The sequence below is a fragment of the Chiloscyllium plagiosum genome, unplaced genomic scaffold (assembly GCF_037043375.1).
Source record: "Chiloscyllium plagiosum isolate Xiang-an unplaced genomic scaffold, Cpla_swu_hap1 HiC_scaffold_34, whole genome shotgun sequence".
NCBI classification, from domain to species: Eukaryota; Metazoa; Chordata; class Chondrichthyes; order Orectolobiformes; family Hemiscylliidae; genus Chiloscyllium; species Chiloscyllium plagiosum.
Window position 1 is genome coordinate 51,556,022 of NW_028270172.1, and position 22,769 is coordinate 51,578,790.

Genomic DNA, 22,769 nt, shown 5'->3' on the forward strand with positions numbered 1-22,769 from the left:
TGATGGAGGTCTGCTGACTAACAAGGCTGCTGCGTGCTTGAGTAACTATGCTAATTGACAAGGTAGGGCTGGCTGCGAAATGCAGGTAGGCACTGAACAAGCAAGCGCTAAGACAGCTTTGCCTGGTTTAATCATGAGCTGGGTGATTATCCATAAATACAAAGTATTCCTGTTGCCCTCCACCTCTCACCATCTCCTGGGTTGAGCGCCCCGTCCATCCCGAACCTTCATCTGTCTCTTGCTTCCTACTCTAGTGTCTTCCTCTCTAACCAATGCTTTTTCCTTCCCGTCCCTCACCTCTACCATTCGCCCTCACTCTGACAGCTCGTTTCCTCCTCCTCCACTTAGTGTCTCATCTCCTCTCTCACCACCAACACCCCCGCCTCTCCACCCCCACCCTCACGTTTCCTTCTCCTCTCACCATGATCCCTGTCGCCTTCTCCGTACCAGCCCACAAAACCTATCTTGTCTTGGGCCGCAGCTCCCCAAAACCGTTTAATCTCAAATGTTAGCAAATACAGCCTTTAAACTCTTGACTAATCTGTTATCACTGATAACATCTTGGTGAACACTGTGTGAGCTATTCAATAGCAGTCTGTTCATGTTCTTCTGTGTATAATCTCAGTCCACATTCGCATATGACCATCAGCTGTCCTATACTTGTTTGTTGATCAGTCTTCTGCATCTATCTTTTGTAGAATCCCTACAGTGGGGGAAACAGGCCATTCGGCCCAACAAGTCCATACCGACCCCCCCGCAGAGGAACCCACGCAGACCCATTCCCCTACCGCTCTCCCTTTACCTGATCTACTCTATCAGTTTACACTCACTCCATCCGCAGCAGCCAGTCAATAATTCAATCTAAATCCAAAATTACCGCTCACACGCTCTTTCCGTCACTCATAACCTTTAATATGTACTTCCGGCGGTGGGTGCTGACGTCGGTTCCGGTGGAGGGGGGGGGGTGTTTGTTGGTGTTGTTCCCGGATGTGTAGCGGTTTTTGGTGAGTGTCATCCACAGGCCGCCTCGGAGGGGGAGGGGGGGAATGGGACAGAGACCGACACCGGACACCACCCTCCCTCCCCTCCGTCAGCAACCCCCCAGACACTGACCCCAACACACAGCCCCTTCCCCCAGGCACGGCCAGTCACTGACTCGTCAGCACATACCAGATCCCCCAAATACGGCTGGTCACTGATTCTTATCAACACGCTGCAGATTCCCCGGATATATCCGGTCACCAACCTATGTCAACACTCGAGCAGCCCCCAACTGCATGAGTCCCTTCACTATCCCCGGTCACCTCTTCAGTCCCACTTTCATGGACACGGCCGGTCCCTGACCCCCATCATGACCAGTCTCTTCCTGCGCCTTTACCCTAGTCATGAAGATCAGTCAATATTATATGAATGGCCAGAGTAGTCTACTCTTATTTTCTATGTTTCTGTAATCACCCCGCTTCTTTACTAGGAGGTCAACAACCTTACCTTCACCAATTGGCGTAGCCACTCATTATCTCCCAAACCCTATCAATACACTAACTTCTTGCTGTGATTAGTCACTAACCCTGATCAGCCACCTTCATCCACTCCCAGCTCCAGGCACAGCCAGTCATTGGAGTCGTAGGTAAATATGGTAGTGAAGAAGGTATTTGCTATGCTTTCCTTTATTGGTCAGTGCATTGATTATAGGAGATCTCACATTGCAGGAGAAGGTTGGTCACTGATCCCCATTAATTCCTCATCTCTTGGACTTGGCCGGTCATTAATTCCCAAACACCTACCCCTCCCCTGATATCACCAATAAGTTACATATTTCAAACCTCTTCCTTACACCAACCCCGTCCCTGAGAAACTCTAGTGATGTTCTTGTACAGAGCTAATTGGTCTCCAGCAACCAATTACCATCTTTCTTTGTCTTATGTATGCTTCCAGCCAGTGGAATTTTTTCCTGATTCTATTGACTACAGTTTTGTTAGGGCTCCTTACTGCTATAGTTGATGAAATGCTGCCTTAATGTCAAGAGCAGTCGTTGTCACTGCCTCTGGGATTCAGCTTATTTGTCCATGTTAGAACCAAGGTTACAATGAGGTCAGGAGCAATGTTTCCTCTTAAGTTTGGTATCTATGTTGTTTATAGTATCAACTTCTACTTCAAGAATTCGCTGCCGCACAAGGACCTTAGAGGCCCGTATGCAAGTAAAACTGTTGGTAAGGAGCTTGGGTAGCCCTGACAAAACTCAAAATGAATGTCACAGGGCAGCCTGTTGCTGAGTAAGGGCCCTCGATAGCATTGTTGACAACCCCTTCAATCGCTGTGCTGGTCACCAAGAAAATGATAGTTCCCAGTTAGAATTTATCCTGCTTCTTGTGCACAAAAGAAATATCCTAGCAATTTTCTACAGTACTGCATCAACACTAGTGTTGTAGCTGTGCTGGAACAGCTTTTGCTAGGAATGCAGTTTCTACATTCGATTTGTATACTAATTCTGAGCTCTTTAAGTGAAGCTGCAGTCATCCAGGAAAGCGAATTGTCAAAGACAGAAATGGGAAGTTGAGTGTGGACCCTGTGGAGATTGAAGAGGTGCTAAATGAATATTTCTCATCAGTTTTAACTCAGGAAAAGGGGAATATGGTAGAGGAGAAGAATGAGATACGAGATATTAGACTAGAAAGGATCGAGGTTGGTTACGAACAGGAGTTATCAATTCTAGAAGGAATGAAAGTAGACAAGTCCCCTGGGCCGGATGGGATTTATTTGAGGATTCTCTGGGAAGCTAGGGAGGAGATAGTGGAGCATTTCACTTTGATATTTGTGTCATCGTCTACAGGTTTAGTACCACAGGATTGGAGGATTAGAAATGTTGCGCCCTTGTTCAAGAAGAGCAGTAGAGATGACCCAGGTAATTACAGATCAGTCTGTTGTAGGTAAGGTTTTGGAAAGAAAAGGATTATAAGAGATAGGATTTATAATCATCTAGCAAGCAATAATTTGATTTCAGATAGTCAACATGGTTTTGTCAAGGGTAGGTCATGTCTCACAAACCTCATTGAGGTTTTTGAGAATGTGACCAAGCATGTAGATGAGGGTAGGGCAGTTGACATGGTATACATGGACTTCAGTCAAGCCTTTGATAAGGTTCCACATGGTAGGCTGTTGGAGAACATGCAGAGGGTGATTTAGCAGTTTGGATTAGAAACTGGCTTTCTGAAAGAAGTCAGCGAGTGGTAGTTGATGGAAATATTCAGCCTGAAGTCCAGTTACTAGTGGTGTGCCACAAGGATCTGTTTTGGGACCACTACTGTTTGTCATTTTCACAAATGACTTAGACATAGGCATAGGTGAATGGGTTAGTAAATTTGCAGATAACACTAAAGTCGGTGGAGTAGTGGACAGTGTGGAAGAATGTTACAGGTGCAGGGGGACTTGGATAAACTGCAGAACTGAGCTAAGAAGTGTCAAATGGAGTTCAATGCAGCTAAATGTGAGGTGATGCACTTTGGGAAGAATAACAGGATGGCAGAGTACTGGGTCAGTGGAAAGATTCTTGGTAGTGGTGTTGTGCAGAGGGATCTTGAAGTCCATGTACATAGATCCCTGAAAGTTGCCACCCAGGTGGATAGTGCTGTTAGGAAGGCATACGGTGTGTTAGGGATTGAGTTCCAGAACCACAATATCATGCTGCAACTATACAAAACGCTGGTGCGGCCACACTTGGAATATTCTGGTCGTCCTGTTATAGGAAGGATGTGGAAGCATTGGAAAAGGTGGAGAGGAAATTTACCAGGATGTTGTCTGGTCTGGAGGGAAGCTTTTATGAGGGAAGGCTGAGAGACTTGGGTCTGTTCTCATTGGAAACAAGAAGGGTAAGAGGGGATTTTTAGAGCCATACAAGATGATCATAGGATTAGATAGGGTAGACAATGAAAATCTTTTTCCTAGGATGATGACGTCAGCTTGTACGAGGGGGCATAACTACAAATTGAGGGGTGATAGATTTAAGACAGATGTCAGATGCAGGTTCTTCACTCAGAGAGTGGTAAGGGTATGGAATGCCCTACCTGCCAATGTAGTTAACTCAGCCACATGAGGGAGATTTCAACAATCCTTGTATAAGCAAATAGATGATGATGGGATAGTGTAGGTAGATGAGCTGAGAATAGTTCACAGGTCGGCTCAACATCGAGGGCCGCAGGGTCTGTTCTGCACTGTATTGTTCTATGTTCTATGAATTCCGTCCCACTCATACAGACTCTTTGTGACTATGATCAAATACTGACTGGGTAACTACTTTGCAGAAGTTGTCCATTCATCTCCTGAACATGACCTTGAGCTCCTAATTGCTTCTAAATTCAATTCTCCACCTTGCTTCCATACTTTTGTTGTTTTTTTCTGTGACCTCCAGAGTGGTAATGAAGCAAAATGCACCTTATTTTTTGACAGCACATTGTGTAGTCTTTTGGACTCATCATTTCAAGTTCTAATCTCTGCCTTTGTACTGGTCATCATCCGAGCTGGTTTGGTTTATGTCTCTATTTTCTTTTCTTTCAATTTGGATCCCAGCTTTCATGATCCTGTCACTCTCACATTTAGATTCAATTTGTTGTTTCTTTACTTGATCTATGATTAAATATTTTTGCTTTGTAACGTGTAACATTCTATGATTTAATCTTTCTTGTCCTCTATCCTATTCCTTGATCAGAATCTACTTCATTTTCCTCTTCCTGATACAAGGTCCCAAACCTGAAACATTGCTTCAGATACAAGGTCCCAAATCTGAAATATTGCTTCAGTTTCTAAGAAAATATTTGTATGCTGCACTGATCCACCTTTGATCCATGTACAACCTGTTTCCTGCTTTGTGCACAGCCTGCTGAATTGTGGGCCCTTTACTGTTTGGACTTTTGTCTTTTCAGCATTCTGAAATCTATTAATAAATGGAGAAGGAAATGGAAGCTGGAGAACTTGGGAAAATAAATAGTAATATGTTGAAAAGCCTCTATATTATAGAGGAGGAGTTGCTGGATGTCTTAATATGCATAAAGGTGGATTAATCCCCTGGACATGTCTAGGTATAACCATAAGACCATCATAAGACATAGGAATGGAAGTAAGGCCATTTGGCCCATCAAGTTCACTCTGCCATTTAACCATGACTGATGGGCATTTCAACTCCACTTACCCACACTCTCCCTGTACCCCTTAATTCTTTGCGAGATCAAGAATTTATCAATCTCTGCCTTGAAGATATTTAACGTCCCGGCTTCCACTGCGCTCTGTGGCAATGAATTCCACAGGCCCACCACCCTCTGGCTGAAGAATTATCTCCTCATTTCCATTTTAAGTTGGCCCCCTCTAATTCTAAAGCTGTGCCCATGGGTCCTAGTATTTCTGCCTAATGGAAACAAGTTCCCAGTGTCCACCCTTTCAAAGCCATGCATTGTCTTGTAAGCTTCTATTAGATCTCTCTTCAACCTTCTAAACACTAATGAATACAATCCCAGGATCCTCAGCTGTTCATCATATGTTAGGCACATCATTCCAGGGACCGTCCATGTGAATCTCCGCTGGACACGCTCGAGTGCAAGTATGTCCTTCCTGAGGTGTCGTGCCTAAAATTGGACACAGTATTCTAAATGGGGCCTAACCGGAGCTTTATAAAGTCTCAGAAGCACATCGCTGCTTTTACATTCCAACCTTCTTGAGATAAATGACAACATTACATTTGCTTTCTTAATCACGGATTCAACCTTTAGAGAATCCTGGACAAGCACTCCCAGATTCCTTTGTACTTCAGCCTTATGAATTTTGTGAGAATCTAGGGAAGGGATTGCTGGGCCCCTTGCTGAGAGATTTGTGTCATCGATAGCCACGAGTGAGGTGTTGGAAGACTGGAAGTTCACTGATGTAGTGGTACTATTTAAAGAAAAGTGGTAAGGAAAAGGCAGAGAACTATAGATCAGTGAGCCTGACGTCAGTGGTGGGAAAGTTGTTGGAGGGGATTCTGAGGGACAGGATTTACGTGTATTAGGAAAAGCAAGTGTCATCCCATTCCCACCTCTGTCAAAGCAAAGCACTCAGAGACACAGTATAGTTTTACCTCCTTCATCTTTATTCCAGGCCCTGGAGGGAGACAGCACAATCAGCCGTGTGTGCAGGAACATGAGTTCCCAGTCTTCTCTCTTGAACAGCAGTTTCTTAATGAGTTATACACACATTTTACAGGAGGAGCATCCAGATAAGACAACATACATATTGATTGGATGACCGTTACAATTAGCGAATGTCAATAGTAGAGATTAAGCCTTCTGTTGTTATACAATGAATGTTCTTAACCTTGTTAACTGGCTTCACAGAATGAATACTTTTCCCCTTTTTAACTGACCTTACATACTGAATGCCTCCAATATTGTTAAATGGCTCGACATAATGAATGTTTTTCCACTTTTTTAACCCATTACCCTTCCCTCCAGCACCCCATTGTTAACTGCAAGTTCTTATCTGAACTAAGTCATGCTCAGCTGAGCCTCTTGTTTCACAAAACTTAAAACTTAATTCTCTCCTTACCTGCTCATACCTTATACACTTTCTCACAAGGACTGCTTAGGGATAGTCAGCATAGCAACGTGGGAAATTGTGCCTCACTAACTTGATTGAATTTTTTGAAGAAATAACAAAGAGGATTGATGAAGGCAGAGTGGTTGTTGGAGGTTGCTTTTTGGACTGCAGGCCTGTAACAGTGGTGTGCTGGATCGGTGCCTGGTCCACTGCTTTTTGTCATTTATATAAGTGATTTGAATGTTGATGTAGTTGACAGTGATGAAGAGTCCAACATGACCTTGATCAGATGGGTTGAGGGGTGGCAGATGAATTTAATTTCGATAAATGTGAGGTGCTGCACTTTGGAAAGGCAAATCAGGGTGGGACTTATGCATTTAATGGTAAGGTCCTGGGGAGTGTTGCCAAACAAAGAGACTTTGGAGTGCAGGTTATTAGTTTCTTGAACGTGGAATCACAGGTAGACAGGATACTGAAGAAAGGGTTTAGTATGCTTGCCTTTAGTGGTCAATGCATTGAGTTTAGGAGTTGGGAGGTCATGTTCCATCTATACAGGACATATTTTAGGTCACTTTTGGGTTACTGCATTCAATTCTAGTCTCCCTGCTATGGGTAAGATGTTGTGAAACCTGAAAATGTTTCTGAAAAGGTTTACAAGGATGTCAGGGTTGGAGGATTTGAGCCGTAGGAAGAGGCTGAATAGGCTGGGGCTGATTTCCCTGGAGTTTCAGAGGCTGAGGGGTGACCTTATAGAAGTTTATAAAATCATGAGGGCCATCAATAGGGTGAATAGTCAAAGTCTTTTCCCAGGGTTGGAACAGTCCAGAACTAGAGTGTATAGATTTAAGGTGAAGGGAAAGATTTAAAAGGGAGCTAAAGGCCAACCTTTTCATGCAGAGAGTGATGTGTGTATCAAATGAACTGCCAGTAGAAGTGGTGGAAGCTGGTACAATTATAACATTTAAAGGCATCTGGATGGGTATGTGAATAGGAAGGGTAGGGATACAGGCCAAATGCTGGCAAATGGGATCAGATTAATTTAGGATACCTTGTTTGCACGGACAAGTTGGGCCAGAGGGTCGGTTTCCATGATGTACCTCTCTGTGTCTCTGTTCATTTGCAGGGGTTCGTCTCTTGCAGGGAAAAGGAATTCCTCTAGGCTTTGCACCTTCTAAATTAAACAAAAGCTTGGGAGACAATGTTTCTTGATGCGTTCATGTGACATTTCTCAATCAATCAGAGGTGATTTGCCATTTTTAATAGTTTAAACAGAGTCTTCAGGGTAATCGTAAATGAATCTGCAACCTGTTTGTTATGCAGTAAAATTTGTGCTCTTTTACAAGATAAAAAGCTTCAACATCATTCTCTTTCTCTTAACGATATGAACATAAATAACCATAAAATAACCATAAGTGGTGATACTTTTGAAGTGTTACACTCAACAACTGTCCAGATTTTCACAAGAGTACAAAATTGACCCATTTTATTCCATCCATGTGCAAACAATCTATCGTCACCCTCCCATAACTGATTTAATGTTTTCACAGGTAGGTCTGTGTTTTCACATCAGCTATGTTCATTCCTTTTACTGTAGTGATTGCTGTTAGTGTCAAAGAGAACTTCCTGATATTATGATTTGGAGGAGCTGGTGCAGGACTTGGGTAGACATGGTTAAAAAAAATCACACAACACAAGGTTATAGTTCAACAGGTTTATTTGGAGGCGCTCCAAATTCCTGATATTAATTAGTTCTTTTACCTCCTTTAACTTTACTCCCCCTGTCCTTGTGTAATTTGAATGGAATAATTTTAAATGTGTAACTTTTCATTATTTTTTACCATCTTTAGAATTAGAATCCCTACAGTGTGGAAATAGGCCCTTCAATCCAAGTCCACACTGACCCTCCGAAGAGTAACCCACCAAGACCCATTCCCCTACCCTATATTTGCCCCGACTAATGCACCTATCCTACACATCCCTGAACAATATAGGCAATTTACAATAGACCAATTCACCTAATCTGCACATCTTTGGATTGTGGGAAGAAACCCACGCAGACACAAAGAAAATGTGCAAACTTCACACACAGTCGCCCAAGGCTGGAATCAAACCCGTGTCCCTGGCGCTGTGAGGCAGCACTGCTAACCACTGAGCCACCGTGCTGCTTATGTTCTTTTTTTCTTGTAAGTTCATTCTGTTCAAGAGTCTGTGTTTTTCTGGTGTATCCCCATAATACAAATATATAACATTATAATCATGACTCCATCTTTGACTGTCGCCAGAGCTAACATATTAGTGAACAGAACCAAACAGAATCTTGTTGATGGGAGCACTAAACTTAAAGCATGCTTCTTTGCAACTACCGTTTCATTTTTGGTTGGTTCTTTTGGATGAGCTGAATTTGCTGATGTAAGATACTATATGCATTCTTCAAAAAATTGCAAAGTTGTGTTTAGTCATTGTATGATATAAATCTTGAATTTATTTTGCCTTTGGTGTTCATAGGCAAGGTGCTGCATTTTGGAAAAGCAAATTGGAGCTGGAATTATACACTCCTGGGGAGTGTTACTCGATAAAGAGACCTTGGTGTGCAGGTTCACAGTTCCTTGAAAGTAGAGTTGCAGTAGATAGGACAGTGAAGAAGGCATTTGGTATGCTTTCCTTCATTGCTTAGAGCATTGAGCATAGGAGTTGGGAGATCATATTGCGGCTGTACAGGACATTGGTTAGGCCGCTTTTGGAATATTGTGTGCAATTCTGGTCTCCCTGCTATTGGAAGGATGTTCTGAAGCTTGAAAGGGTTCAGAAAAGATTTGCAAGGATATTGCTAGAGTTGGAGGACTTGAGCTATAGGGAGAGGCTGGATAGGCTGGGGTTGTTTTCCCTGGAGTGTCAGAGGCTGAGGGGTGACCTTATAGAGGTTTATAGAATCATGAGGGGCATGGGTAGGATAAATAGACATGGTATTTTTCCTGGGGTGGGGGAGCCCAGAACTAGAGGTTTAGGATGAGAGGAGAAAGACATAAAAGGGACAGAAGGGGTAATTTATTCTCGCAGAGGGTGGTGTGTGTATGGAATGAGCTGCCAGAGGAAGTGGTGGATGCTGGTACAATTACTGCATTTAAAAGACATCTGGATGGATCTATGAATAGGAAGGGTTTAGAGTGATATGGGTCAACTGGTGGCATATGGGACTAGATGAGGTTAGGACATTCAGTTGGCATGGAAGGGTTGGACTGAAGGGTCTGCTTCTATTTTGTATATCCCTATGACTCTATGTCCTATTCCAAAAACTTGAGTGCATTATTGGATGTGCCATCTTTCAGATACAGTGTTTTCTCAGATGGCTCTAAGATTCACCATTAGCCCTCAGACTCATTTAAAATATTTCACTGCATTATTTAAAGATCAGAGGAGAAAACTCCAATGCCCTGACCCTCACAACAGTGTTAGGCAAACTATTGGAGAAAATAGTGAAGCAGAAAATCAATCTCCATTTTGAAAGGCAAGCTTTGATCAGGGATAGTAAGCATACTTGTGACAGCTACCTGATGAAGGAGCAGCGCTGTAAAAGCTAGTATTTCCAAATAAACCAGTTGGACTATAACCTGGTATTGTGTGATTTTTAACTTTGTGATAGGAGACAGGGGTTAGAGATGAAAGACCTTTTGTGTGACTGGAGCCCTGTGTGCAGTCGTGTACCATAGGCATCAGTGCTGGGGTCCTTCATGCTGGTGGTATTCATTAATGATGTCAATGAGAATGTTGGGGTGATGGTGTTTTTAGGGGAGCGGCATGTGGCAGTGTGAGGGAGAAGAGGTGAGGAGATGATAACTTTGCAGATGTTACAAAGAGTGAGCAAGTGGTTGACAGTAAGGAGTCTCAGTGTGATGATGCTGCCCCTTTAACAAGGTTAGATTGTCATTTTTTTCAGAAGGATTGTAAAGCCAAAGGTTCTATTTCATCTGTGTTTATCTACTTGAAGAAGCTTTTAAGTTTAAAAAAACACACACTTATACAATGAAAGGAGAATGGCCAGTTGTTAAGGCTGCTGGTCAAAGAAACAGCTACATGGAAGAAGGTGTTCCATGCTGAATCTCTCTGACATCTCTCTCTCCTGTAAACCCTGTGTTTGATTTTACCTTTTTTGCCAAGGGGTGTTTATGGGGATTGTTGCAAGAATTTGGAACAGCAGCATTAAGTACTGATAGAATCAATTGGGTTTTAAATTCTGTATTCTGTTCTCCTTTGTTTGTGTTTCATTCAGTACTTTTAAATAACTTCTGTTTTGTTTCAAACTGAGGAGTTTTGGCCAGCTGCATCACTTCTGGAATGTCTACTATACACCTCCTTAAAACAACTAGGAAAATTAGCGTCTGGGCTACTTTCTTGAAATGTTTTGAGGGGGTCTGGCCTGGTCCATAACACTTAGTTTATTGGAGGATTTAAATAGAGTGGTCACATGAGCAGATCAATGGCAAATGGAATTTAATCATGTTAAATATGAGGTGATGCACTTTGGAAGAAATAACAAGACAAGGAGGTGCTCATTGAATAGCAAAACACTAGAAAGCTCATGAATGGGGGATCTTGTGGGGGTGGGTGGGCATATCTTTAGATCCCTGAAGGTGTTAGGGTAAATGAGGTAGTTAAGAAGGCATATGAGATGCTTGCCTTTTTCTGTTGAGGCCTTGATTATAAGAACAGAGAGGTTACGTTGAGCTGTACAAAATTTTGGTTAGGCCACAGCTGGCGTACTGTGTGCAGTCTAGTCAATAATTATAGGAAAGATGTGATTTCTGTGGGATGGCAGTAGAGGAGATTCACAGGGGTGTTGCATTTCAGCTATGAGGAGATGCTGGATATGCTCAGGCTCTTTACTTTGAAGCGGCGAAGATTGAGGGGGTATCTGATAGAGTTGTATAGGGTCGAGGGGCGTGGATAGGTAAGGAAGAAAGCAATTGATCTCACTTGAAAGGATCAAGGAAAGGGGTGGGGAAGGGAAGGGGCAAGGAAGGAATGAAACAAAGTGAACAGCCACAAGTTTAGAGGGGATTTATGAACAGATTTTTCATCGAGAAGATGGTGTGGATCTGGACGCGAGTTGAGGTGGATAATCTCTCAATCTTTTTAAAAGTAATTGAATGAACACTTAGTCTCGCAACATTCCAGGCTGTTAGCCTTGTGTGGGGAAAGTGGGACTACTGTAGGTAATAGACCCGATAGGCTGAACGGTCTCTTCTATAATATATGATGCTGTATAACCAATATTTATCTCTCCAGCACCATAAATAGAACAGATTCTAATGTCATTAACTCTTGACTCCCTGAAATTACAGATTCTGTCAGTCATTTAGTTTTAGTTATTGGAAAAGAGCATTGTGAATTAATTTTTCTTCATGACCAATGAATACTGGATAATCTGCACCTTACCTGTGTGATACAGGGTTTGTACATTATCATAATTGCTGCCTCCTTCAAAAGTTTTGCATAGCCGCATCTACTTGAAACAGTGAGTGAAATTCAATCATTCATTTCTTGCTTTTCTATTTCTTTTTGCAGTTACTGAGTTGATAGTGATCTTATTTCAGAATTTACTCTCAGATAATCTTCTCCCACCCCTAGGATGGTGATGATGCACAAGATCACTCTGATAGAGGAATAAGGGAAGACTGCTTGGTTCAGGTAAGCCTGCTATTTTGATTGATTTCTTCTTGGCTTTTCACCGTACCCTCAATTCTCACTTCACAAATGTAATATTGTGAATGTACTTGCACAAATTCAGTTGATGTTATTTTCTTGTGGCTTTTTTCATAAATCCATTATGAGCAAAACTGCTAGTCTTCCCCCTCTTATTACTAATTCCTACTTTAATCTTTCCCTACTCGAATTAAATACGATTAATTTAGTTCAAGGTATGTCCATGGCATTCTACAACCAAGCTTCTGTGCATGGACTGTGGTAACCACAGATCAATAACATTGTCAGACATGCATGTTTTGTTGATTCAGAGGATATCATATCACTGAGGAAGTGATGGATGTGGATACAATTACAACGTTTAAAAGACATTTGGAGAAGTACATCAATAGGGAGGGTTAGGAGGGATATGGGCCAGGAGCAGGCAGGTGGGGCTAGTTTAGTTTGGGATTATGTTTGGCATGGACTGTTTGGATCGAAGGTCCTGTGTCCGTGCTGTATGACTCTATATATGGCATGCTTGGTTTACCCTCAACTGAAGTATTTCGTCTACTTCTTGGTATTACAATTTGGAAAGGTTGTGAAGGCATTAGACAGCATATGCTAAGGATCTGTGAGAATATTTTCAGTAATGAGAAACTTTTAATTGTGTAGGAAGTTGAGAGAAAAATATGACTTCTTCTTGGAGGTGAGAAAATTGGGAGGAAATATTTAAAACCATGAAGGGTCTGGACAGTGTAGATGGGAAAAACTCTTCCCATTGGTGGCAGGGTTGAGGAGCAAAGGACAAATTTATAGTCATTGACAAATAGTCCAATTTTGACATATTTATGCAGTGAGTGGTTGGAATCTGGAATACATAGCCTGTGAATGTGGTGGAAAGCTGAGTCCATTCAACTTTCGAAATGGATTTGGTTCATTATCTGATCTTTACCCACAGGGCAAAAAGCAGGACTGTGACACAAGGTGAATTTCTCCTTCAGAATGCCAGGATGGACTGAGTGACCTGTCGTGTAATGTTTCAGTCCTTCTACGATTTGACACTTTTTTTTGTTCCTCATTCAGCCTCCTTTATTCTTGTTCGTAATCTGTGGAATGCAAGTCTTGAAGCTAAACTTTGTTTGACTTCTTTGCAGTCTTTGTTTTTGCAATCACTGAATTTTATGCAACATTTCAGCAGCTGCTCCAAGGACTTAAATTGCCTGTGTTAACTAGAAAATAGCAATCTTTGGCAGCCATGTTTGGAATAGCCTTTCAATTTCCATTATTTAAATTCATCCTGTAAATTGGCTATTCTGGCAGGTTTATAAAATCTTCCAGGACTGTTAGTGGATATTAGTAAGAGATGCCTAAACTCAGCATTACATATCTGGTTTTCTGGGGAGACAGTGCTCTTATTGCTAGACTATTAATCCAGAGACTCAGACAATGTGTAGAGGACCCAAGTTTGAACCCCACCATAACAGTGCAATTTGAATTCAGTAAAAATGTGAAAATAAGTGTTTAATGATGACAATGAAGCCATTGTTAATTGTTGGAAAAGCCCATCTGGATCACAAATGCCCTTTAGGGAAAGAAACAGCCATCTGGATCCAGACCAAGTGACTCCAGACCCACAGCAATGTGGTTGACTCTTAACTGCCCCTGAGTAATTAAGATTAGGCAATAATTGCTGGACTAGCCAGTGATATCCACTTCCCAGAAAAGAATAAAAAGAAAATTGATGCTGTTCTCTATACTTGCTTTAAATTTACCAATTGAAGCAGTTTTCTGGCCATTTAATTGCAGTAGACTGATGGCATTTCAAGGCTTCTGCAGTTCTAGTTAGGAAAAATAACAATATTATCATCTGTTGTGAGGAAAATTGAATACAAAAATAAGGTTATGTTCCAGTTATGCAGAACACTGGTAAAAATGTCTGAGGAACGATGCACTGCATTGGTCACCTATCGAAGGCAGGATGTATGTGCATTGAAAACAATTCAGAGAAGGTTTACCAGAGTGATAGTTAGAATGAATGGATTGTCTCAAAAGGAAAATTTGAACTGGCTAGGTTTACAGCTGCTTGAATTTAGAAGTGTAAACAATGACTTGGTTGAAGCATAAGATTCTAAGCAGCCTTGACCGGGTAAATGCAGGGTGGATGTTTCTAATGGCAGAATCAAGAACTAGGGATCATTGTATAAAAATATATGGGGTTATTCATTTAACAGAGATTAGGTGATTTTTTTTCTCTCAATTGGTTGAGAGTCTTAAGTTGCCCTTAAACTGATGTCCTCTCAGTTCATGATTCCCTAACCCTCGGAAAAAGACTGAGTGCATTCACCCTGACCATGCTTCTCAGGATCTTCCAACCACTCCCTATAACTCGGACCGTTGTACATCCTTGTACTTTTTTTTTGTATTCTTTCCAGTTTAATAACGTCCTTCCTATAACAAGGTGACCAAAATTGAACGCACCATTCCATGTGCAGCCTCACCAATATCCTGTACAACAGCAACACAACTTCTATGCTCAGTGCACTGACTGATGAAGGCCAGTGTTCCAAAGGTTGCCTTCATTGTCCTGTCTACCTTGACTCTACTTTCAGAGACTGAACCTGAACTCCAAGGTCCCTCTGTTCCACAACGTTCCTTAAGGTCCTACTATTTACAATGAAACTCCTACCTTGATTTAACTTTTCAAAATATAAGACCTCACACTTATCTGTATTAAACTCCACTTGCTATTTCTCAGCCCATGTCCCCATCTGAACAAGGTCCTGCTGCAATTTCTGATAACCTTCCTCACTGTCCACAATAGCTCCTATTTTAGTGTTATCTGCAAACTTAATAATCATGCCTTGTACATTCTCAACAAAATCAGTGATACAACTAACAAATAGTTGGCCTCAGGCCTCCAGTCGGACAATCATCTTTCCATTATTACCTGCTGCTTCCTACCATCAAACCAACTGTGTATCCAATTTGCCAGCTTGCCGTGGATTCCAGACCAGCCTACCATATCAAACCTTATCAAAGGTCTGATTGAAATCCATATCGACCACATCTGTCGCCCTGCACTCGTCACCCTTCCTGATCATAGAACATAGAAGAATACAGCGAAGTAGAGGCCCTTCGGCCCTTGATGTTGCGCCGATCCAAGCCAACCTAACCTACACTAGCCCACTATCCTCCATATGCCTATCCAATGCCCACTTAAATGCCTATAATGAGGGAGAGTCCACCACTGCTACTGGCAGGGCATTCCATGAACTCACGACTCGCTGAGTAAAGAACCTACCCCTAACATCTGTCCTATACCTACCCCCCCTTAATTTAAAGCTATGCCCCCTTGTAATAGTTGACTCCATACGTGGAAAAAGATTCTCACTGTCGACCCTATCTAAACCCCTAATCATCTTGTACACCTCTATCAAGTCACCCCTAAACCTTCTTTTCTCCAATGAAAACAACCCCAAGTGCCTCAGCCTTTCCTCATACGATCTTTCTACCATACCAGGCAACATCCTGGTAAATCTCCTCTGCACCCGTTCCAGTGCCTCCACATCCTTCCTATAGTATGGCGACCAAAACTGCACACAATACTCCAGATGCGGCCGCACCAGAGTCTTATACAACTGCAACATGACCTCAGTACTCCGGAACTCAATTCCTCTACCAATAAAAGCCAGTACACCATATGCCTTCTTCACCGCACTATTTACCTGGGTGGCAACTTTCAAAGATCTGTGTACATGGACACCAAGATCCCTCTGTTCATCCACACTACCAAGTATCCGACCATTAGCCCAGTACCCCATCTTTTTGTTACTCTTACCAAAGTGAATCACCTCACACTTACCTACATTGAATTCCATTTGCCACCTTTCTGCCCAGTTCTGCAGCTTATCTATATCCCGCTGTAACCTGCCACGTCCTTCCTCACTGTCTACAACTCCTCCGACTTTTGTATCATCCGCAAACTTGCTCACCCAACCTTCTAACCCCTCCTCCAGGTCATTTATAAAAATGACAAACAGCAATGGTCCCAAAATAGATCCTTGCGGAACACCGCTAGTGACGGCACTCCAAGATGAACCTATACCATCAACTACTACCCTCTGTCTTCTTCCGGCCAGCCAACTCCTAATCCAAACCTCCAAATTACCCTCAATGCCATACCTCCGTATTTTTTGCAGTAGTCTACCATGGGGAACCTTATCAAACGCCTTACTAAAATCCATATACACCACATCTACCGCTTTCCCCTCGTCCACCTCCTTAGTCACCTTCTCAAAGAATTCAATAATGTTTGTGAGGCACGACCTGCCCTTCACAAAACCATGCTGACTATCCTTGATCACATTATTCCTATCCAGATGTTCATAAATCCTATCCCTTACAATTCTCTCTAAGATTTTGCCCACAACAGAAGTGAGACTCACCGGCCTATAGTTACTAGGGTTATCCCTACTCCCCTTCTTGAACAAGGGAACCACATTTGCTAGCCTCCAAACTTCTGGCACTACTCCTGTAGACAACGAGGGCATAAAAATCAAGGCCAATGGCTGTGCAATCTCATCCCTTGCTTCCCAGAGAATCCTAGGATAAATGCCATCAGGCCCAGAGGACTTATCTATTTTCACCCTTTCCAGAATTTCCAACACCACTTCTCTACATACCTCAAAGCCATCCATTCTACTTAATTGTGACTCAGTATTCACATTAACAACAATGTCCTGTTCCTGATTGAATACTGACGAAAAGTATTCATTCAGTGTCTCCCCAATCTCTTCAGCCTCCACACGCAACTTCCCACTACTATCCTTGACTGGACCTATTCCTACCCTAATCATTCTTTTATTCCTGACATACCTATAGAAAGCCTTAGGGTTTTCCCTAATCCTACCAACTAAGGACCTTTCATGTCCCCTCCTTGCTGCTCTTAGCTCTCTCTTCAGATCCTTCCTGGCTACCTTATAACTCTCAATCTCCCCAATTGAATCTTCACGCCTCATCTTTACATAGGCCGCCCTCTTGCATTTAACAAGGGATTCCAATTCCTTATTAAACCACGGCTCCCTCACACGACCCTTTCCTCCCTGCCTGACGGGTACATACTTATCAAGGACACTCAATAGTTGCTCCTTGAACAAGCTCCACATATCAATTACGCCCTTGCCTTGAAGCTTACTTTTCCAAGCCACACATCCTAAGTCATGCCTCACCGCATCATAATTTCCCTGCCCCCAGCTATAACACTTGCCCTGTAGTGCACACTTATCCCTCTCCATCACTAGAGTAAAAGTCACCGAATTGTGGTCACTGTCCCCAAAGTGCTCACCTACCTCTAATTCTAACACCTGGCCTGGTTCATTACCCAGAACCAAATCCAGTATGGCCTCACCTCTTGTTGGCCTGTCTACATATTGTGTCAGGAAACCCTCCTGCACACATTGGACAAACACTGACCCATCTAACAAACTTGAGCTATAGCTTTCCCAATCAATATCAGGAAAGTTAAAGTCCCCCATAACAACCACCCTATTACTTTCACTCTTCTCTTGAATCATCCTCGCAATCCTTTCTTCTACGTTTCTAGGACTATTAGGAGGCCTGTAAAAAACTCCTAACAGGGTGAGCTCACCTTTCCTATTCCTAACCTCAGCCCAAACTACCTCAGATGGCGAGTCTTCATCCATCGTCCTTTCCACCGCTGTAATACTATCTTTGACAAGCAATGCCACACCTCCCCCTCTTTTACCCCCACCTCTGACCCTACTAAAACATTTAAACCCTGTGACCTGCAACAGCCAATCCTGTCCCTGTTCTACCCATGTCTCCGTAATAGCCACAACATCGAAGTCCCAGGTACCAACCCACGCTGCAAGTTCACCTACCTTATTTCATATACTTCTTGAATTGAAGTGTACACACTTCAAGCCACTTTCCTGTTTACAGGCATCCTCCTTTGAAATTGATGCCATGTTCCTAACCTCCCTACACTCCAGGTCCTGCACCCTAAAGCTACATCAAAGATCACTTCATCAAAGAACTCTAACAACTTTGTGAGGCATGGTGACCCACTCACAAAGTCATGCTGCCTACTCCTAATCAAACCCCGTCTTTCCAAAAGCACGTATGTCTTAGAAGCTTCTCTAGTACCACCCACCACTGTTCTATAGTTTCCGGGTTTTCTTTCCAATCCTTCTTGAATAATGACACATTTGCTACCCTCCTGTCCTCCAGGACCTCATCCATAGCTAATGATGATGCAAAAATATCAACCAGGGCCCCCACAATTTCTTCTCTAGCCTCTTACTGTGTTCTTGGATATATCTGGTCAGGACACCTTCATATATTCTAATATATTCAACACCTCCTCTAGTGTGATATGGATTGTCCCCAAGTTATGACCACTAACTTCCAAGTCTTCATGTCTTTTTCCATGGTAAACATATAGGAGAAACATTCATTTGAGGATCTCACCCATCTCCTGCTGGTTCTACACATACATGTCCACTTTGGTCCTCGAGAGGTCTTATTCTCTCTCTGGTTATTCCTTTTCCTTTAATATACTTAAAGAACCTCTTTAGATTCACCCTAATCTTCTTAGCCAAGGCTATCTCATGCCCCCTTTTCTCCCTCCTGATTTCCTCCTTCAGTCAACACCGATATTCCCTATATACCTCCAGGGATTCCCTTGATCCCAGCTGTCTGTATCTAAGCCATGCCTCCTTTTTTCTGGTCAAAGCCTTAACATCTCTTGTCATCCAGGGTTCCCTATTCCTGCCAACCTTGCCCTTCACCCTCACAGGAACATATTGACATTGAACTCTAACTGTCTCACTTAATGGCCTCCCTCTTGCCGGAGGTCCCTTTGCCTGTAAACAAACTACTCCAGTTAACCCCTGCCTAATTCCATCAAAATTTACCTTGCCCGAATTTAGAATTTGAACCTGTGGATCATTGTTGTCCCTCTCCATAACTGTTTTAAAATTAATATAATTATGGTCACTAGTCCCAAAGTGCTCTCCCTCTGTCACCTGTCCAAGAATAGGTCAGGTTTTGCTCCTCCCCGAGTATACTGCTTGAGGAAACTTTCCTGAACACACTTAACAAATTCCACCCTATGTCAGGCCTTAATGCTCTGGCAGTCCCAGATTATGTCAGGCCAATTAAAATCTCTTACTATGACAATGCTCTGGCTCCTGCAAGTCTCCCCGGTTTCCCTGCATATTTGTTCCTCTAATTCCTGTTGCCTATAGTACAACCCCAATAACATCAACATCCCCTTCTTATTTCTTAACTCCACCCACAAATGTCTCACTGGATGATCCTTCAGTTATTTCATCTCTGATTGCTGCTGTGATACTTGTCTTAATCAAAATTACAACTCCCTCTCCCCTCTTTTCACCACCTCTGTCCCACCTAAAGCACCTGTACTGTGGCGCACTAAACTACCAGTCCTGCCCCTCCCTTAGCCATGTTTCTGTCGTGGCTATAATATCCCAGTCCCATGTACCTATCCACACCCTGACTTCATTGGCCCTACCTGTCAGTCCTCTTGCATTGAAGTAGGTGCCATTTAATCCTACAGGAATTCCTTGCTCCCTTTCGTGTTTCATCCTGACCTGTCTCTTCAACTTTCTGATTACTGTATCTCATTTCAGCCTCGCACTTGCCTCCCTGCTGTTGAGGATCCCACCCTTCTACCAATTTAGTTTAAATCCTCCCTTGCAGCACTAGCAAACCGGGCCATCACGATATTGGTCATCCTGCAGTTCAGGTGCAACTTGTTCTTCTTGAACAGGTCATCTCTGCCCCAGAAAAAAAATCTCAATGATCTAAAAATCTGAATCCTTGCCCCCTGCACCAATTCTTTAGCCACGCATTCATCTGCCATATCCTACAGTTCTTACCCTCACTCGCACTGGAAGTAATCTGGAGATTATCACTAACATGGTCCTGGTTTTTAGCTTTTTTTTCCCCAGCTCTCTATAATCACTCTGCAGGACCTCCTCCCTATTTCTATCTATGTCATTTGTGCTAACATGCACAAAGACTCCTGGCTACTCATCCTCCCTCTTAAGATTCTGCAGCTGTTCTGAGACATCCTGGTCCCTAGCTCCTGAGAGGCAAAACATCTTTGTGGATTTCCATTTGCGACCCCAGAATCTCCTAAATGTCCGCCTAACTATGGAGTCTACTATCACTGTGTTTATCTTTACCCTTTCCCGCTATGCCCCAAAGCCAGTTCTAGTGCCACCAACCTGGCTAATGCTGCTTTCCCCTGAATGGTTATCCAAGCTTCCTGCACCCCCTGCCAGCAGTATCCAAAATGATGTACTTGTTTTTGAGGGTAGTGGCCACAGCAGATTCCTACACTCTCTGCCTACTCCATTTGCCTTTCCTGGTGATCACCCAGTTACCTGCTGCCTGCATCTTAGGTGTGACCACTTCTCTAAAACTCTTATCTATGAAGCACTCAGCATCTCAGGTCATCCTAAGTGCATCCAGCTCCAGCTCCTGCTCCCTAACATTGTCTCCCAAGAGTTGCATCTGAGTGTACTTCCCACACATGTTGTTTTATTGAATGGCAGAAAGACTCAGAGTTGAATGACCAACTCCTTCTCCTTGTACATTTTAAGAAGCATTTGTCACTATGAGTTATATTTAGTAGGAAGATGGCTGAAGACCCACAGAGAAACTTCCGTTCCCACTATTATGAAAAAGTTGGGTTTCGTGGTGTTGAAGAAAAGAAGTCCCTTGAGATTCTGCTAAAGGATGATCCATTAGGTAAGCTTTGAGCATTTACGTGATTCACTAAAATACTGTTAACTCAGGTAATAATCTGAAGTTGCTGGCTGTAAGATGGTGGTGCTCCTAAATCTGACCCAAATGATCAAATATAGATCTCACTTCTGAAGATTGGAGGAAGAAAGTTTTTAAATTCTTTGTGTAAATTTGAACTTGCTGACCTGCATAAAATTTGTAATAACCATTTTGCAACATTGCCCTGGCAGATGAGAATTTTTTAAAGGAAATGTACATTTGGTAAATTATTACAAGGAGTTGAGACTACATGGTTCCCCCTTAGGATTTAAGCGATCTGATTTTAACTTTGCTGACGGATCATAAGATGGACAGAAGCTGTTCTAATATATTATTAAAACTGCACATCATGGCCAGTTTGAAGACACATCTGTTAGTGATACTGTTGAATAGTTGGGTTTCTGGTGGGTGGCATTAGCTAGATCTCTATTGTCTTTGTTATACAGAGTGGCTGCTGGGCATCTGCTTCTAGGTCCAGTGAATTAAAAGTAACTAACTTTGATTGGCAACTAGCCAGTTTGTAGTGATTCCTTCCATGTAGATAGTACCAGCCTGGCCTGCAAAGCTGAACGCCTGCTCATTCTGATTGACATTGGTCACAAAATTCACGTTACTGTTAGCCTTAGCAAACAACCAATCAACTAACTACCTTGTACATTTGTGGGGTGACCTTGGAGATCCTATACAAGTCTGCAGTGGAAAGATCCAATCATGAAAAGGTTTATGGTAGTGGGACTTGGAGAAGATTTTCTTTAAGGAACCTGCAGAAATCATCTTCCACCCAACTTCATGTCCTGAGACCCGTTTGTCTGCTAGGTAGACTGCTAGGGCCTGCAATTGCACAGGAGTGAGGGAACCTTAGGAATAGCCCTATCCAAGAAACATTTCTGATCATCAGTGTCTCAGGACATGAAGATGTGATGAGGACATACCACAATCTAACACACTAGCCACTCTGCCTTGTATAAAGAAGTCTCAGAACTAGCAGCCAAACTTCTTCAACCACTTGGATTCATAACAGCCCATAAACCGACAGCCACACTCAGATAACTCACCAGAACAAAAGATCCTATACCTATCATGTGTAAGACAAGTGTAGTTTACAAGATTCTATGCAAAGACTGCACGGGTCGCTATCTAGGGCAAGCAGGCGGACAACTAGCAATCCGCATCTATGAACACCAACTAGCCACTAATCGCCATGACCGGCTGTCTCTGATAACCATTCAGACAGACGACAAGAACCACAAGTTTGGCTTGGACAACACAGCAATAATAGGACAAGCTAAACAGAGGACAGCCAGAGAATTTCTAGAGGCATGGCCATGGACGACACCAATAAAAACATGAACCTAAACCCAGTATACCAACCACTGTAACAAACAAGTGGAACTGGCAACCAGAAGCAGCAGGAACGAAACCAAATAAATTCCACAAGGCACAGTACAGCAGCGTGTCACAGGAGGCTCCAAAGCACTGAGGATATCTCCTAGAAAGGGAACAAAACGTCTGCAACTCAACTTCCCAGCTCGGTGAACAATCCCACAACTATGGCATACTACTTCTGCATCTGCTGTTCCTACTGCTCTCGCAGGTGTTCATCTGCTCCAACTGAGGTCCAGTCTAAGATAGCAAAGCAAAACCCATCGTGATGACCTAGCAGATATGAAACCCACCGAGCGTTTCACAGAATC

At 42.8% G+C, this 22,769-nt stretch overlaps 1 protein-coding gene across 8 annotated transcripts in view; it reads left to right on the forward strand.

The window, feature by feature from the left end:
- Positions 1–979: 979 nt before the first annotated feature.
- The window catches only part of tbc1d7 (TBC1 domain family, member 7), an 86,372-nt gene continuing 64,582 nt past the window's right edge, over positions 980–22,769 (forward strand). For 3 of the 8 annotated variants that reach the window (XM_087978663.1, XM_043719002.2, XM_043719001.2), the window contains exons 1-3: positions 980–1,004; positions 12,121–12,243; positions 20,921–21,039. In XM_087978663.1, coding sequence (XP_087834789.1) covers positions 20,928–21,039 — 112 coding nt within the window. In that variant the 5' untranslated portion in view covers positions 980–1,004; positions 12,121–12,243; positions 20,921–20,927. The remainder of the gene's footprint in view (positions 1,005–12,120; positions 12,244–20,920; positions 21,040–22,769) is intronic. The other 5 variants (XM_043718995.2, XM_043718997.2, XM_087978664.1 and 2 more) reach the window with 3 other exon arrangements.